A 16,450-nucleotide genomic window follows, 5' to 3' on the forward strand; every position below is an offset into this window, starting at 1 on the left:
CGCCCCCTCCCCAAAGAGTTGGGAATCAGAATCAGAATCAGAATCAGACTTTAATCGCCAAGTACCTGTGCACATACAAGGAATTTACTTCCGGCAGATGTTGTCTCTCTGCTCATAACAATAATAATGATAAGTATAAATGAAAATATAGATTATACATACAGGTAGTACAATCCAAGTAATAGTTAGTCGACAGTTAACCGGCAGTTAACTGTTCAGCAAAGTGACCGCAGTAGGGAAAAAACTTCTCCAGTGCCTATTAGTCTTAGTCTGGAGGGATCTGAAGCGCCTACCAGACGGAAGCAGATCAAACAGTCCGTGCGCAGGATGGGAGGAGTCCTTTATGATGTTTCCCGCCCTCTTCTTCAACCTGGAAGAGTACAGGTCCACAATAGAGGGCAGGGAGGCTCCAATGATGCGCTCGGCAGTCCTCATTGTGCGCTGTAGTCTGGTTCTATCCTGCTTGGTGGCGGCTCCAAATCACACAATGATGGATGTGCACAGGACAGACTCAATGACTGCAGTGTAGAACTGCAGCAGCAATTCCTGAGGCAGACCGTATTTCCTCAAGAGCCGCAGGAAATACATTCCCCAAGGATCCCATTCCCCAATTCACAAGCACACTCTCATCCTACACTGGTCACTTTTCATCTTTTATTGCTTCTTTTATTGTAATAATACCAGTAATATATTTCTTACATAAACATGCACGTCACACTTTACGTTAGCCTGTCAGTGTTCAGGCCATGCCACTCATGGACTTGTGCTAATATTATTTTGTTACTGTATGTGCTGGTTCATAAATGTAATGCATGTGACAAAATATACTGTGTTTTGCACCTTGGCCCTGGATGAGCAGTGTTTCACTTAGCTGTATGCATATGAATGGTTGAATGACAATAAACTTAAACTGAAATTTTCCTCTTGCCCCAAGAAACATAGGCATTGTCCATTCTGAATGACACACTGCAGCAACACATGGTTTAATGTTACTGCTTGTGTGAGCTTTTAAGTAAAGCTACATTTTGTGAAGTTGGGAATGTGTGGACATAGGGATATAATATAGTGTATGTGAGTACTTACCTGTGCTTTGTGTTCATTTGTAGCATCTGATGAAGATTTATCTGTGGGGAATCTTGCAGCAGAGATGGTCCCTGCAGAGCTCCAGTGAGTCATTATTTAAAAGTGTCCCTTTCTCTCTAATGCACACAAAATGGTGAAGGAACTTGACAGGTCGGACAAACAGTTGATGTTTCAGGCTAAGACACTTCATTGGGCTTGCTCTCTGATGCCAATACCAATTCGGACTATCCCCAAGGATCCATGTTCTTTAATGGGAAAACAAAGTATTTTACTCTTAACATAAACATTTTTAAACTGAATACCGCCTCGGTTTGTGTAAAAACAAATGTAACGTATAATGATACTTTGTAAAATTCGGATTTGAAGATGAAATGTAAATTTCAATATGTGTAATTTGAAATTGTGAAAGGTTGGAGACATTAGGGAGGTTAAGGTAAAGGAACTCTTATGAGACAGTGATCATAATATGATAAAATTCACTCTGTAGTTTGAGCAGGAGAAGATAAAATTAGATGTATCAGTGTTACACTGGAGTAAAGGGAATTATAAAGGTGAGAGAGTGAGCAGTGTCAAGATCTCTGAGGATCTAACCTGGTCCCAACATATCAATGTAGTCATAAAGAAGGCATGACAGTGGCTATACTTCATTAGGAGTTTGAAGAGATTTGGCATGTCAACAAATACACTCAAAAACTTATATAGATGTACCATGAAGCGCATTCTTACAGGCTGCATCACTGTCTGGTACAGGGAGTGGTGGGGGGGGGGGGGGGTGGTGCTGCTGAACAGGACCGAAAGAAGCTGCAGAGGGTTTAGATCTAATCAGCTTTATCTTGGGTACCAGCCTATAAAGTACACAAAATATCTTCAGGGTGCGGTGTCTCAGAAAGGCAGTGTCAAGGCATGCCTTTTCTTCACTGTTAAATCAAAATCCTGAAGGCACACACTCAGCGATTCCAGAACAGCTTCTTCCCCTCTGCCATCCAATTCCTAAATGGACATTGAACCCTTGGACACTACCTCACATTTTTTAATATACAGTATTTCTGTTTTTTAATCTATTCAATGTACATTTTTATCTCTTCTATATTATGTATTGCATTGAGCTGTTGCTAAGTTAACAAATTTCACATTACACGCCGGTGATAATAAACCTGTTTCTGATGAAAGAGGAGCTAGTCAAAGTTGATCAGAAGGGGGACACTATCAGAGATGATAGCAGAACAGTAATCGCGGGTGTTTCTGGAGGCAAATCGGAAGGCACAGGATAGATACATCCCAAAGGTGAAGTGGTATTCAAAGGGAGGATGAGGCAAACGTGGCTGACAAGGGAACTCAAAAACAGCATAAAAACAAAAGAGAGGGCATATAATAAAGCAAAAATTAGTGGGAATATAGAGAATTGGAGAGATTTTAGAAACCAAAAGCAGGCAACAAAAAAACTACAAGGAGAGAAAATAAGAAATATGCAGTTAAGCTAGCCAATAATACAAAAGAGATACCAAAAGGTTTTTCAGATATATAAAGAGTAAAAGAGAGATGAGAATGGATATTGGACCACTGGAAATTGACACTGGAGAGGTAGTAATGGAGGACAAAGAAATGGCAAACGAGCTTAATAAGTATTTTCCGTCAGTCTTCACTGTGGAAGAAGCTAGAAATTCAAGAGTGTCAAGGGGCAGAAATGAGTACAGTTGCCATCACTAAGGAGAAGGTGCTTGGGAAGCTGAAAGTAGATGAGTCACTTGGTCCAGATGGACCACACCCAGGGTTTTAAAGAAGTAGCTGAAGAGAATTAAACATAGAAACATTGAAAGCCTACAGCACAATACAGGCCCTTTGGCCCGCAATACTGTGCCGAACCTGTACTTACTTTAGAAATTACCTAGGGTTACCCATAGCCCTCTATTTTACTAGGCTCCATGTACCTATCCAAGAGCCTGTTAAAAGACCCTATCGTATCTGCCTTCACCACTGTTGCCAGCAGCCCATTCCCTGTGCTCACCACTCTCCGTGTAAAAAAAAAAACAGCTTACTCCTGTAAGTTACTCTGTACCTACTTCCAAGCACCTGAAAACTGTGCCCTCTCATGTTAGCCATTTCAGCCCTGGGAGAAAAGCCTCTGACTATCCACATGATCAATGCCTCTCATCATTTTATAAACCTCTGTCAGGTCACTTCTCATCCTCCAACGCTCCAAGGAGAAAAGGGCAAGATCACTCAACCTATTCTCATGAGGTATGTTCCCCGATCCAGGCAATATCCTTGTAAATCCTTTCTATAGTTTCCACTTCCTTCCTGTAGTGAGGCGACCAGAACTGAGCACAGTACTCCAAGTGGGGTCTGACCAGGGTCCTATATAGCTGCAACTTTACCTCTCGGCTCCTAAATTCAATTCCACAATTGATGAAGGCCAGTACACCATACGCCTTCTTAACCACTGAGTCTACCTGCGCAGCTGCTTTGAGCATCCTATGGACTCAGACCCCAAGATCCCTCTGATCCTCCACACTGCCAAGAGTCTTACCATTAATACTATATTCAGCCATCATACTTGACCTATCAAAATGAACCACCTTACACTTAACCTGGGTTGAACTCCATCTGCCACTTCTCAGCCCAATTTTGCGTCCAATCGATGCCCCGCTGTAACCTCTGACAGCCCTCCAAACTATCCACAACACCCCCAACCTTTGTGTCATCAGCAAATTTACTAAGCCATCCCTCCACTTCCTCATCCAGGTCATTTATAAAAATCACGAAGAGTAGGGGTCCCAGAGCAGATCCCTGAGGCACACCACTGGTCACCGACCTTCATGCAGAATATGACCCGTCTACTACCACTCTTTGCCTTCTGTGAGCAAGCCAATTCTGAATCCACAAAGCAAGGTCCCCTTGGATCCCATGCCTCCTTACTTTCTCAATAAGCCTAGCATGGGGTACCTTATCAAATGCCTTACTGATTTCCATATACACTACATCTACTGCTCTACCTTCATCAATGTGTTTAGTCACATCCTCAAAAAGTTTAATCAAGCTCGTAAGGCCTTTGACAAAACCATGCTGACTATACCTATTCAAATTATATAATGCCTCTCCAAATGTTCATAAATCTTGCCTCTCAGGATCTTTTCCATCAACCTACCAACCACTGAAGTAAGACTCATTAGTCTATAATTTCCTGGGCTATCTCTACTCCCTTTCTTGAATAAAGGAACATCTGCAACCCTCCAATCCTCTGGAACCTCTCCCGTCCCTATTGATGATGCAAAGATCATCGCCAGAGGTTCAGCAATCTCCTCCCTCAGTAGCCTGGGGTACATCTCATCTGGTCCTGGTAACTTGTCCAATTTGATGCCTTCAAAAAGCTCCAGCACATCCTCTTTCTTAATGCCTGTATGCTCAAGCTTTTTAATCCACTGTAAGTCATCCCTAGAGTCACTGAGATCCTTTTCTGTAGTGAATACTGAAGCAAAGTATTCATTAAGTATCTCTGCTATCTCCTCCGGTTCCATTCACTCATTTCCACTGTCACACTTGATTGGTCCTATTCTCTCACATCTTATCCTCTTGCTTTTCACATACTTGTAGAATGCCTTGGGGTTTTCCTTAATCCTGCTCGTCAAGGACTTCTCATGGCCTTTTCTGGCTCTCCTAATTTTATTCTTATGCTCCTTCCTGGTAGCCTTATAATCTTCTAGATCTCTATCATTATCTAGTTTTTTGAACCTTTTGTAAGCTTTTGTTCTTGACTAGATTTTCAACAGCCTTTGTGCACTATGGTTCCTGTATCCTACCATCCTTTCCCCATCTCATTGGAATGTACCAATGCAGAACGCCACGCAATTATCCTCTGAACATTTACCACATTTCTGCTGTACATTTCCCTGAGAACATCTATGCTTCCAAATTCCTGCCTGATAGCTTCATATTTCCCTTTACTCCAACTAACGCTTTCCTAAATTGTCTGTTCCAATCTCTCTCCAATGCTATGGAAAAGGCGATAGAATTGTGATCACTATCTCCAAAATTTTCTCCCACTGAGAGACCTGACACCTGACCAGGTTCATTTCCCAATACCAGATCAAGTTCAGTCTCTCCTCTTGTGTCAGGAAACCTTCCTGAACACACCTAACAAACTCCACCCTATCTAAACCTCTTGCTCTAGGGAGATGCCAATCAACATTTGGGAAATTAAAACCTCCCACCACGACAACCCAGTTATTATCACATCTTTCCAGAAACTGTCTCCCTATCTGCTCCTCAATGTCCCTGTTACTGTTGGGTGGTCTATATTTAAAAAAAACACCCGGTAGAGTTATTGACCCCTTCCTGTTTCTAACCTCCATCCACAGAGACTCAGTAGACAATCCCTCCATGACTTTCTCCTTTTCTGCAGCCGTGACACTATCTCTGATCAGCTCCCACCTCTTATGCCTCCCTCCCTATCCTTTCTGAAACATCTAAAGCCTGACACTCTGAGCTCATCCTGCCCCTGAGCCATCCAATCTCTGTAATGGCCACAAAATCATAGCTCCAAGTACTGATCCAGACTCTAAGCTCATCTGCTTTGTTCATGCTCCTTCTTGCATTAAATGTAATGATCTTTCAAGAATCACCAGATTATGGAATATTTCCAGAGGACTAGAAAATAGCAAATATCATTCCACTCTTTAAGAAGGGAAGGATGCAGTAGAAGGGAAATTATAGTCCAGTTAGGCTGATGTCAGTGGTTGAGAAGATATTGTCAATTATTAAGGTTGAGCTTTCAGGGTACTTGGAAGCAAATGAACAAGTAGGCCAAGGTCAGCGTAATTTCCTTGAGGGAAAATCTAGCCTGACAAATCTATTGGAATTCTTTGAAGAAACAGCAGGCAAGCTAGGCAAAGTGGATGTTGTTTTCTTGGATATTCTGAAGGCCTTTGACAAGGTGCTACACAAGTTAACAGCCCATAGTATTACAGGAAAGAAGACTGGCTGACTAGCAGGAGGCAAAAATTGGGAATAAGGGTGGGTCTATTCTGGTTGGCTGACAATGGCTAAGTGGTGTTCCGCAAAGGTGACAGATGAAATATAGTGTAGGGAAATATATGGTTATACATTTTGGTAGAAGAAATAAAGGTGTAGACTATTTTCTAGACAGGGAGAAAATTCAAAAATCAGAGGTACAAAAGGTCTTGGGAATCCTTGTACAAGATTTCCTACATGTTAACTTACAGCTTGAGTTGCTGGTAAGGAGGCCAAATACAATGTTAGCATTCATTTCAAGAAGACTAGAATATAAAAGCCAAGGATGTGACACTAAGTCTTTATAAGGGATTGGTCAGACCACACTTGGAATATTGTGAGCAGTTTTGGACCCCTTATCTAAGAAGAGATGTGCTGGCATTGGAGTCGGTCTAGAGGAGGTTCACAAGAATGATTCCAGGAATGAATAGATGAGGAGCAATTAATGGCTCAAAGTTCAGAAGAATGGGGAAGGGGGTCTCATTGAAACTCATCAGTGAAAGGGTTAGCTGGAGTGGATCTGGAGAGAACATTTGCAAAGCGAGTAAGTCTAGGACCAGAGGCACAGTCTCAGAATGGAGGGGCATCCATTTGGAACAAAGATTAGAAGAAATTTCTTTAGCCAGATTGTGGTGAATTTGTGGAATTCATTACCACAGATAACTCATTGATTGTACTTAGTTGATTAGTTCTTGTTTAGTCTGGGTGTCAAAAGTTATGGGGAAAAAGCAGGAGAATGGGGTTGAGAGGAATAATAAATCAGCCAGGATCAAATGGCGGAGCAGACCCAATGGGCCAATGGCCGAATTCTGCTTCTCGATCTTATAACTGTCAATTTTCTGTTTCACTAGAAGAATTGAATTGAATTGACTTAATTTCTTGCATCCTTCACATACATGAGGAGTCTCCATCTAAATGTGCAATTTATAGTAGTATGTACAGCAGCAGAGTCAATATGGCATAGAAATACAACTGTGTCAGCGTGAATTAATCAGTCTGATGGCCTGGTGGAAAAAGCTGTCCCAGAGCCTGTCAGTCCTGGCTTTAATGCTGCGGTACCATTTTCCAGATGGTAGCAGCTAGAACAGTTTGTGGTTGGGGTGACTTGGGTCTCCAATGATCCAAAGTGCTGTATAAATTATTGAATGTGTCTACTGCAATAGTATAAGCTGCTAGTTTCTAAAGGCACTGTTCTCTGCAAGTCTGGTAGTTTTAATGTTCTTTTTCTTCATCTCTGACAAAGAAAAGGTTCCTCGAATTTGAAAGCATGTTTTTTTAAAACTGTGAAGCCCTTCGGAATACTCAGAGTTTGCAGGGGCTTAAGCTGCCAGACTGTTCAATCCCAAAAAGAGCACTGTGATGTGTGGTCTGGTTCCAACTGCCTTGGCACCAAGGTTCCCACTTTTTTTTTACAGCTGTGCAGACCAACCATTGCTCTGAGCAGGAAATTTTTACACAGTCTGAAAACTGCCTATGCTATGCATGCTATGAATGTGTAGAATGAAAAATTGAAAAATCACCATACTTTTGATTTTATTAATTGAATACAGTACCACAAAGAAAATCTGTCACATTTCATAAAATTTTTCTTGACTGTCTTTACTCCAGCTGCGCGGCAACAAAGGCTATGTGCACAATAGCTTTTTAGTTACTGCACAGCCGCGCACCTGCGCAGCTTAGAGGGAACAGTGCTTGACACCAACTTGTGCACTGTGATGTGGGGTCAGGTTCAGACTGCCTTAGCACTAACGCCTGTCGGTATTTCTTTCAGGGAGAAAGTTATACGGCTGCAGCATGAGAACAAGATGCTGCGTGTACAGCAAGAGGAGACATACAAAGATCGATTAACAGAATTCCAGAGCGTTCTGGATGATGCCAACAGACACACTCACAAACTGGAGAATGAAAACAGGTTAGAGAGTTTCTTTCTGGCATTCGGAAGGAGAGGCTGCAGTCAACTTAGAGACTGAGTAGTTTCCCTCATCACGTGGTTCTGTAAACTCATTCCAAATGGATTGGGGGAAAAGTGAACATTATGAATGCAAGATTTTAACAAAGAATTTCCATTTATGGGATAGAATACGTAATGTAACATCATATTTGTTCGCACTCGTATTAATATTTTATGAAGATATTTTTGAATGAGTAAACTTCCCTGGGACAATTCATTCATAAGAATCTCTTCATATTTTTACCTTTTGTAAAATCTATGCAACTTCAGTTTAATAACATCCTTCCTACAGTACGGTAGCCAAAACTGAACACAATACTCCACGTGTGGCCTCACCAGCATCCTGTACAACTGCTCCATGATCTACCAGCTTTCCTGCCCAGTGGCCTGACTGATGAACGCCAACAGTTAAGCACCTTGTTCGCCTCATTGTCTACCTGGGACTCCACTTCAGTGCGCCATGTACTTGTACTCCAAGATCCCTCTGGTCTACAATGCTCCTCTTGGCCCAACCAGTCACTGTCAAATTCCAACCTGAATTTGACTTTCCAAAACATCTTCCATATTAATTAAACTCCTTTTGCTATCCCTCAGTGCACTTACTGTTCAAGATCCCCCTGTGCTTTTTGATATCCCTTTCACCTACCTATTTTAGTGTTATCTGTAAGTTTAATAGATTGAACATGTTTGTATCTGCCACAGACTGCTCCAGGTAATTTTGTTTTCCCTCATGAACCAGGAGATAAATCCAACCAACATTTTAAATGTTTGAATGTTAGAGAATGTATTTTAACCCTTTGTGACCAATGTGTTCCAGGCTGAACCAACAGCAAATCACTGAGTTACGGTCACAGGTAGAACAGCTCCAGAGGGCTCTACAGGAACAGGGCAGCAAAGCTGAAGATGTGAGTACCTGTCCTGGGTCAATGTCTAATGTGGTTAGTTGGGGAAACAAGTCGATCAGTATGGACTCAATGACAGAAGTGAAAGAATCAGAATCAGGTTTATTATCACTGACGTATTTTGTGAAATTTGTTGTTTTGTGGCAGCAGTACAGTGCAATACATTAAAAATTACCATAAATTACAATAAAAAATGTATTAAAAGATAGATAGCAAAATGATACCAAATAATGAGGTAGTATTCAGGGGTTCAAGGACCATTTAGAAATCTAATGGCAGATGGGAAGAAGCTGTTCCTAAAATATTCAGTGTATATCTTCAGGCTCCTGTACTTCGATGGTTGTAACAAGAAGAGGTCATGATGGATACTGCCTTCTGCCATATCCTCTGTATGAAAATTGAAGTATCGAAGTCTTCCTCCTTTTACTTGTCAATTTGTCTGTCTGTCTTGCTCCTTCCACTGATCTGCTCCCTGAACATTTGTCAGACCCTGTCTTAAGTGGCATTCAGCCTTAATATATTCCCAGGGGGGGAAAATGGATCTGATTTTAAACGCAGCACAGATATTGAAGCAGTCAGATTTTCCTGCTGTTAATTGTGGCCAGGGTGCTGCTGTTGAAGTAATTTATTGGTGACAAGTGAGCAAGTATAGACTGGCAAAGTTTCACATTTCACCAGCCCTGCTGGGGAACAACTTATATCCTTGATCACATATTACCAAAAGAAAATCTCTGCAGATGCAGCAAGGTAATCTGTGTGTAAAAGTAGAAACAGTTTGCTCTAGTTATGTAGGTCTCTGGTGAGTCTGCACATGGATTATTTTGTACAGCAGCCCTCCCGCTGCAAACAGAGGGGTATACCTGTAAAAGGAGGATTCTAGCCACGGTTCACAGATTGATCATTGCAGTTTGGGAATGGAGAGTTTTTAAGAACAGCATAAGCCTGGTAGCGTTCAGTCCAACATCAGAGTGTGGAGGTGACTTGTGCAAAAGCAGGCAGCAGGTTGTTGGTTAGTTGGTGAGCATTTTCTACTGTCTAATTCCTGCTTTGTGGTGGGTCCTTGTAGAGATATTTGCTTCATTAGCCACTGGTGAAGTTCCCGAAGACTGGAATGTAGCTAAAATTCTGTTGTCTAGGAAGGGTAGCAAGGGCAAGCCAGAAAGCTACAGATTAGTCAGCCTGACATCAGTGGTGGGTAAATTACTGAAGGAAATTCTGAGCTACAGAATCAGCCAACATTTGGATAAGCAGTGTCTGATTAGGAGGAGTCAGCATGGCCATTGTGCCTGACAAACCTTTTAACAGTTTTTTAAGCAAGTAATCTAAAAGATAGATAATACTAGGGCAGTGGCTATTGTCTATTTGGACTTTAACAAGGTCCCACATGACAGGCTGGTCTGCAAGCTTAGCTCCCATACAATCCCAGGAGAACAAGTTAGGTGGATAAATGTTTTGGATATGAATGCACAAGACATGATCGATAAGTTTGCAGATGACACGGAATTAGGAGGTGGTGTTGGTAGTAAGATTATCATAGATGACAGGGAGATCTTCATTAGTTAAGGAAGTGGGCTGAAAAGTGACAAATGGATTTCAATGCAGATAACTGTGAGGTGATGCACTTTGGAAAGCCAAACCAGCTTAGGACTTGCATTATGAATGGAACAGAAGAACAAGTGCATAGTTTGTTGAAAACAGCATTACAGGTAGACTGTGGTGAAAAGGTGTTTAGTCAGGGTACTGACTATAGGGACATTATGTTGCTGTTGCCATTATTGGAGCTGGAGCCAGTGTGGAAACCATGAAGAAAGGAAGCATGGCAGCGTAGCTGTTAGCATAAAACTATTACAGAACCAACAACCCAGATTCAATTACTCCACCGTCTTTAAGGAGTTTGTGCATTCTCCCTGTAACCACGTGGGTTTCCTTCCACATTCCAAAGACTCTGAGTTAATTGGTCAGAATGGGTATAATTAGATGACACAGGCTCATTGGGCCAGGTTCTACTGTATTTCTAAATTTAAAAAGGAAAGTGTGCACAAACGTTAGATCTCACTACCAAATACAGCAGAAAAAATAACATAAAATTAAAGTCTATCTAAATGCACACAGCATTCATAAGATAGACAAGTTGACAGCACAAATAAGGTCTGATAACCAGTTCACTGGCGGGTTGTGATGTAACCAAGAGTATGACTGACTCTTCAGAGAATTTGACATTGCAGGAAAGGCAGAAAGGAAAAAGATGAGTGAGCTCTGTTCAAAAGTTCAAAGCACAAAGTAACTTATTATCGAAGTGTGTATATGTATCCATAACAGAATCAATGGAAGACCTCACCAATTGAGTGTACAACCAGTGTGCAAAAGACAACAAGCTGTGCAAATGCAAAAAGGAAGAAGAAATAGTAATAGTGAGAAATAGCAGAACATTAGATGAAGAGTCCTTGAAAGTGAGTCCGTAGATTGTGGGAATATTTCAATGATGGAGTGAGTAAAGTTGAGTGAAGTTATCCCCTTTTAGATGTCCCCTAAAGGATAAGATCACTGATGGAATGCGGAATGATACTGGTTCGGAAGGTCAAGGTGTAGAATAGTTCAAATGGTGATAATGTCATCAGTGTGAATGGCCTCTTAAGAAATAACAAGGACTTGAAAGAAAGAGATTTTTATAATCCTGGATGTATTTGGTATCAGTTTAGGAAACAAGCTGGCAAGGGTAGTCTTTAAAAATCAGGTCTAAAGAGTATTCAGATAGCCACCCCTGGTTCTGGCCCATGTTTACTTTATTAACAACACCATCACAGTGACCTGTATCAGTTTGGGAAACAAGCTAGCAAGGGTGGTCTTTTAAGGTCAGGTCTTTAGAGTATTCAGATAGCCACCCCTAGTTCTGATCCTTGTTCACTTTATTAACAACACCATCACAGTGACCTGGTTAGAGGAGAGATGAAGTGTGTGACTAACATCAAGCAGTTTGTTCTACAGCAGAGAGAGAAAAGGGCTTATTTAAAGAGCAGGAAATCAAATTTATTATCCAAGTGATGTGTGCAACTCCTCACAGAAGTGGAGAATATGAAATGATGGGAGGATATGTCAATAAGTTGTGCACTATATCAATGTCAGTTGCTTTCTACTGACCTGATTAGAGCATTTACCCATTCCCCATTGTGTTGTCTTGACAATAGCATTGTCAGCACATGCAACTTTTGAAGAAAGATTGGGTAAAATGAAAAGAATCTGAATTACTTATGCAATAAGTTATAGAGAGAATTTGAAAATACAGATCTACATATAGCTTTTATGGTGATTAATTTAGCACTGGGAAGCAGTGTAGTACTTTGAAAGCTGCATCTTTGTAAATGAGGGAAGGTTAAACGTGAAATATGACTGACTCAAGTGGATTAAATTTGGTTGATAAATGTCTAATGTGTTTCTTTCTCTTCCCTTTTGTGTGTTCTCACCTTCAATAGGCCATTGTAAGTATATCAGCAGTTGGATGTTCACCCAAAATGAGCATACAGAGAAAAGATGCACAGGTGTTGGCCAGGGCACCACTTAAAATTGCTATGTATTTTCACTTGCTGCTTTGAAGTCACATTTAATTTCTCCTTTGCATATTCAAAAAAAAATCACATGAACCTGCTTCTCTTTGGTTTGGGGGCCTTTCAACCCTTTGGAGTGTTGTTTCTTCCACTGAAGGATACAGACCTAATTATCTGGGTGATGTAGGTGATCTTAGAACACCATTAAACTTACTCAGAGAGGCATTGGTATAGGGGTTTAGTTATAAATTGCTTATCTTGGTATACATCTTTCCTACCCTTGGCATAGCTCTTTCCTGGGACCTTAAAACCAAAAAAATTTCCACCTTCTGTAGTCTTTCACGTGTAATCTGTGGGCTTTCAAGTTCCTGGCGTGATGTTACTGGGATTGGCTTAATGACCTTTTGCAGTATTGTGCATTCCTTTGTCCCCTTTGATAAACATGGAAAGCCATAGTGTTCAATAAAAACTACTGTCCCTGTGGAGTTATCAATTAAAGAAGCAACCATCATCTTATTTAATAATAAACAATTAATGGGTGTAATTTTTGGGGAATAGTTTTGGAAGGACAAACCTGGCACTTTCCAAAGGGTTGAAGCCCACAATTTCATTCACTCCTGGTTAATGGACCAGTGAAATGGTCACCAACCCTTCACTAGGCCTCTTGAGATCTTGTTCAGGTTATGTGGAACACCTGATTGGACATAACTCTAAAGGGAATGGAGCAGAGCTATTTGATCAGATCACTTAGACCAATGAGTCTTCTGATCTGCTTAGCAGAACAAGCATTAGAAATGGGCAAGTCATTGCATTTGGGACTTCCAAAAAATGTATACCTAGGTAAATAGAACTAGAAAAGTGTTATGAGTCACATGTGACAATTGAGTTGACTATTCAAGTATATTATAGAGTGGGCAGAATAAAGTGATTAAGCAGGAATTGTGTAGAGCTAGTAATGAGGTGATGAGTTATCTGACAGTATTCCTCCTTGCCTTTGAAAGTCATTCAGATCGTCACCCACCTGCATATACATTGCACCTTTCTGAACGTGAGAATGCCACAAGGTACTTTATAGCCATATGAGCACACTTAAAGTTCCATCATATTCTAAAGCATTAAGGCATTTTACATTGCAGTCATTTAAACCAATACCACACTGTTCTGGCCCTTCTGAACCTTTTGGTAGTTAAAGAGCCAATTACAGTACAAACTCTTAGATATAGTATTGTGTAATAAGAAAGGATTAATAATATTGTAGCTGAGGGGCTTTTAGAAAAGAGTATTCATTTTTTAATTATTGTACAGAATTTATATGAAGATTGAAAGTAAATTAATGTAACTAAAATCAGCATCTCAAGAAGAATTAATACATAGTGTACAACAAATATTAGTTATCTTCTTCCATTAATTCAAAAAATTGAAAAAGGTTTCCACAGACTGGAAAATAGCAAATATAATCCCACTGTTTCAGAAAAGAGGGAGACTGTACAAGTTAGAATCATAGAGCACTACAGAAATAGTCCCTTTGGCCAATGTAGTGCATGTGAACTGTTATTAAGCCTAGTCCCATTTACCTACACCTGGACCATATCCCTCCCACCCATGTACTTATCCAATCCTCTCTTGGATGTTGCAGTTGAACCCAAAGTCCCCACTTCCACTGGCTGCTCATTCCACATTCTTACCACCCTCTGAGTGAAGAAGTTCCCGCTCAAGTTGCTCTTAAATATTACACCTTTCACTCTAAACTTATGACCTCTATTTCTGGTCTCATCTTACTTCAGTGAAAAAAGCCTGCTTGCATTTACCACACCTATACCCCTCATAATTTTATATACCTTTATCAAATCTCCTCTCATTTTCCTATGCTCCAAGGAATAAAGTCCTAGCCAGTTCAACCTTTCTCTATAATTCAGGTCCTCAAGTCCCAACAACTCATTTAAATTTTATCTGCACTCTTTCAATCTTGTGGCTAGGGGACCTGAACTGCACACAGTATTCCAGATTTGACCTCACCAATTTACTCAGTAGTCTGATTTATGAAAGTTGGTCACTATTAAGGAAAATGCTGGAATCTTAGAGGTAGCAGAGTCTATGATCAATAGGATTGGGCCAAGTTATTGTGGACTTGTGAAGAGCTAATTGTCTTTGATAAATCTGATGAAGATTTATAATGCTGCAACTAGCAGAAGTGATGAGGGGGCAACTGATAAGTGGTTTCAGACTTTCAGAAGTTCGATGGATAAAATAATCCATGAATGCATTGTTTAGAGTATGAGGTGATGTGCTGACTTGCACCAGTGAGCAAATAGGAGACAGTGCAGAATACTTGCAGTGCAGAAATGAGTGGCTGATACAAATAGGATACCCAAGGCACTGGTGCTGTTCACAATCTGTATCCATGATCTGAATGAGGGAACCTAGTATAGGGATGATGCAAAGATGTATAGTAAGTTGTGATGAAAATGCACAGAGGTGGGGAATAAACCTGGTAGGGATTTGGGCAAGGAATGGCAAGTGGGATCTAAGATGGGAAAAATTCAAACCATCCACTTTCATAGGGGAAAAATGGGAAAGAAGGGCACTTTGCAAATGATAAGATTAAAAGGGTGGCTAATGGCTCTAAGTGTCCCTGTATTTTAATCACCTAATGTTAACCTCCACATTTTGGCCAGCACTTAACGTTGGCCTTTATTTGAAGAGGAACCAAGTAAGAGAGTAAAGCCTTTTACTAAGATCATACACAGGATACCATAAGTGAAACTTTATATCCTCTTCTTCACCAAAAGTTTCCCATGACTGGTATTCAATCTCTCTTCATGAAAATCAAAACCAAGGTGAAGAACTAAACCATATAACCACACAACCATATAACAGTTACAGCACAGAAACAGGCCAGCTCAGCCCTTCTAGTCCGTGCCGACGCTTACACTCACCTAGTCCCACTGGCCCGCACTCAGCCCATAACCCTCCATTCCTTTCCTGTCCATATACCATACAATTTTACTTTAAATGACAATACCGAACCTACCTCTACCACTTCTACTGGAAGCTCATTCCACACAGCTACCACTCTCTGAGTAAAGAAATTCCCCCTCGTGTTACCCTTAAACTTTTGCCCCCTAACTCTCAAATCATGTCCTCTTGTTACCTTACCTCAACCTTACAGTGCTGATATGCTGTAGTGTTTGGGGTGTCGGTGAAGGAAAGAACCAAATATTTTGGCTGAATTTGGGCTTTAGAGGATTGTAATTGAAGAATTGATGGAAGAAAAGTGATATAGTGAATGCCAAGGAAGGTTGTGTACAAGTTTGATTTTTAAGATCATGGGGAATTGATGATTTGATCAGAAAATAACTCAACAAGGAATGGAAATAAATGTTATGTCCATGACAAAAAAAACAGGTGCAACTGACACAAAATAGCAATGGATTGGGTCCTGATTTGGATTTGAATGGGCACAGATCTCAATGGCCAAGTGAAGGGCTTAAAATTTGGGCAAGGATTCCATTCAGATCATCAACTGTTCACCTTCGCTGTTTCTGGATCCCTGGAATATGCTGCTTTATCTCAATGTGATTAACTTTGTAATTGTGCAGTAATTCAATAGAACTTTGATTAACAGAGCAGTTGTATTTTACTGTTGTAGACTTTACTTAGCCTTATCTTCCTCCTCAATGTTTTTCCTTGCAGTCTAATTTGCTGAAGCGGAAACTGGATGAACATTTGTAAGTAGTAAAGAAATCTTTCATATTTGTGGCCTTGTACTCTTAGACAATAAAATCTGAAAAATTTTAGCTCCTCATGACCTTAGATGTTTCTCTGCCATTTGAGAACTGTAGGCCATGGTAGTACAAAATCACAACGTTTAGCTGTATCCCTTCAGTTGTGTGAATAGTTATGAAGCTTTTTGAAGGAAAGAACGAGGTCAAAGAATACTCCAGAAAAACAGATGAACAGAGAAA

General features: G+C 40.6%; 1 protein-coding gene across 2 annotated transcripts in view; it reads left to right on the forward strand.

Moving 5' to 3' along the window:
• The window catches only part of hook2 (hook microtubule-tethering protein 2), a 112,605-nt gene that overhangs the window by 65,155 nt on the left and 31,000 nt on the right, over positions 1-16,450 (forward strand). For both annotated transcript variants that reach the window (XM_073068953.1, XM_073068954.1), the window contains exons 14-17: positions 1,107-1,167; positions 7,862-8,002; positions 8,859-8,946; positions 16,179-16,213. In XM_073068953.1, the coding sequence (XP_072925054.1) occupies positions 1,107-1,167; positions 7,862-8,002; positions 8,859-8,946; positions 16,179-16,213 (325 nt within the window). The remainder of the gene's footprint in view (positions 1-1,106; positions 1,168-7,861; positions 8,003-8,858; positions 8,947-16,178; positions 16,214-16,450) is intronic.

Source organism: Hemitrygon akajei, chromosome 16, assembly GCF_048418815.1.
Source record: "Hemitrygon akajei chromosome 16, sHemAka1.3, whole genome shotgun sequence".
NCBI classification, from domain to species: domain Eukaryota; kingdom Metazoa; phylum Chordata; class Chondrichthyes; order Myliobatiformes; family Dasyatidae; genus Hemitrygon; species Hemitrygon akajei.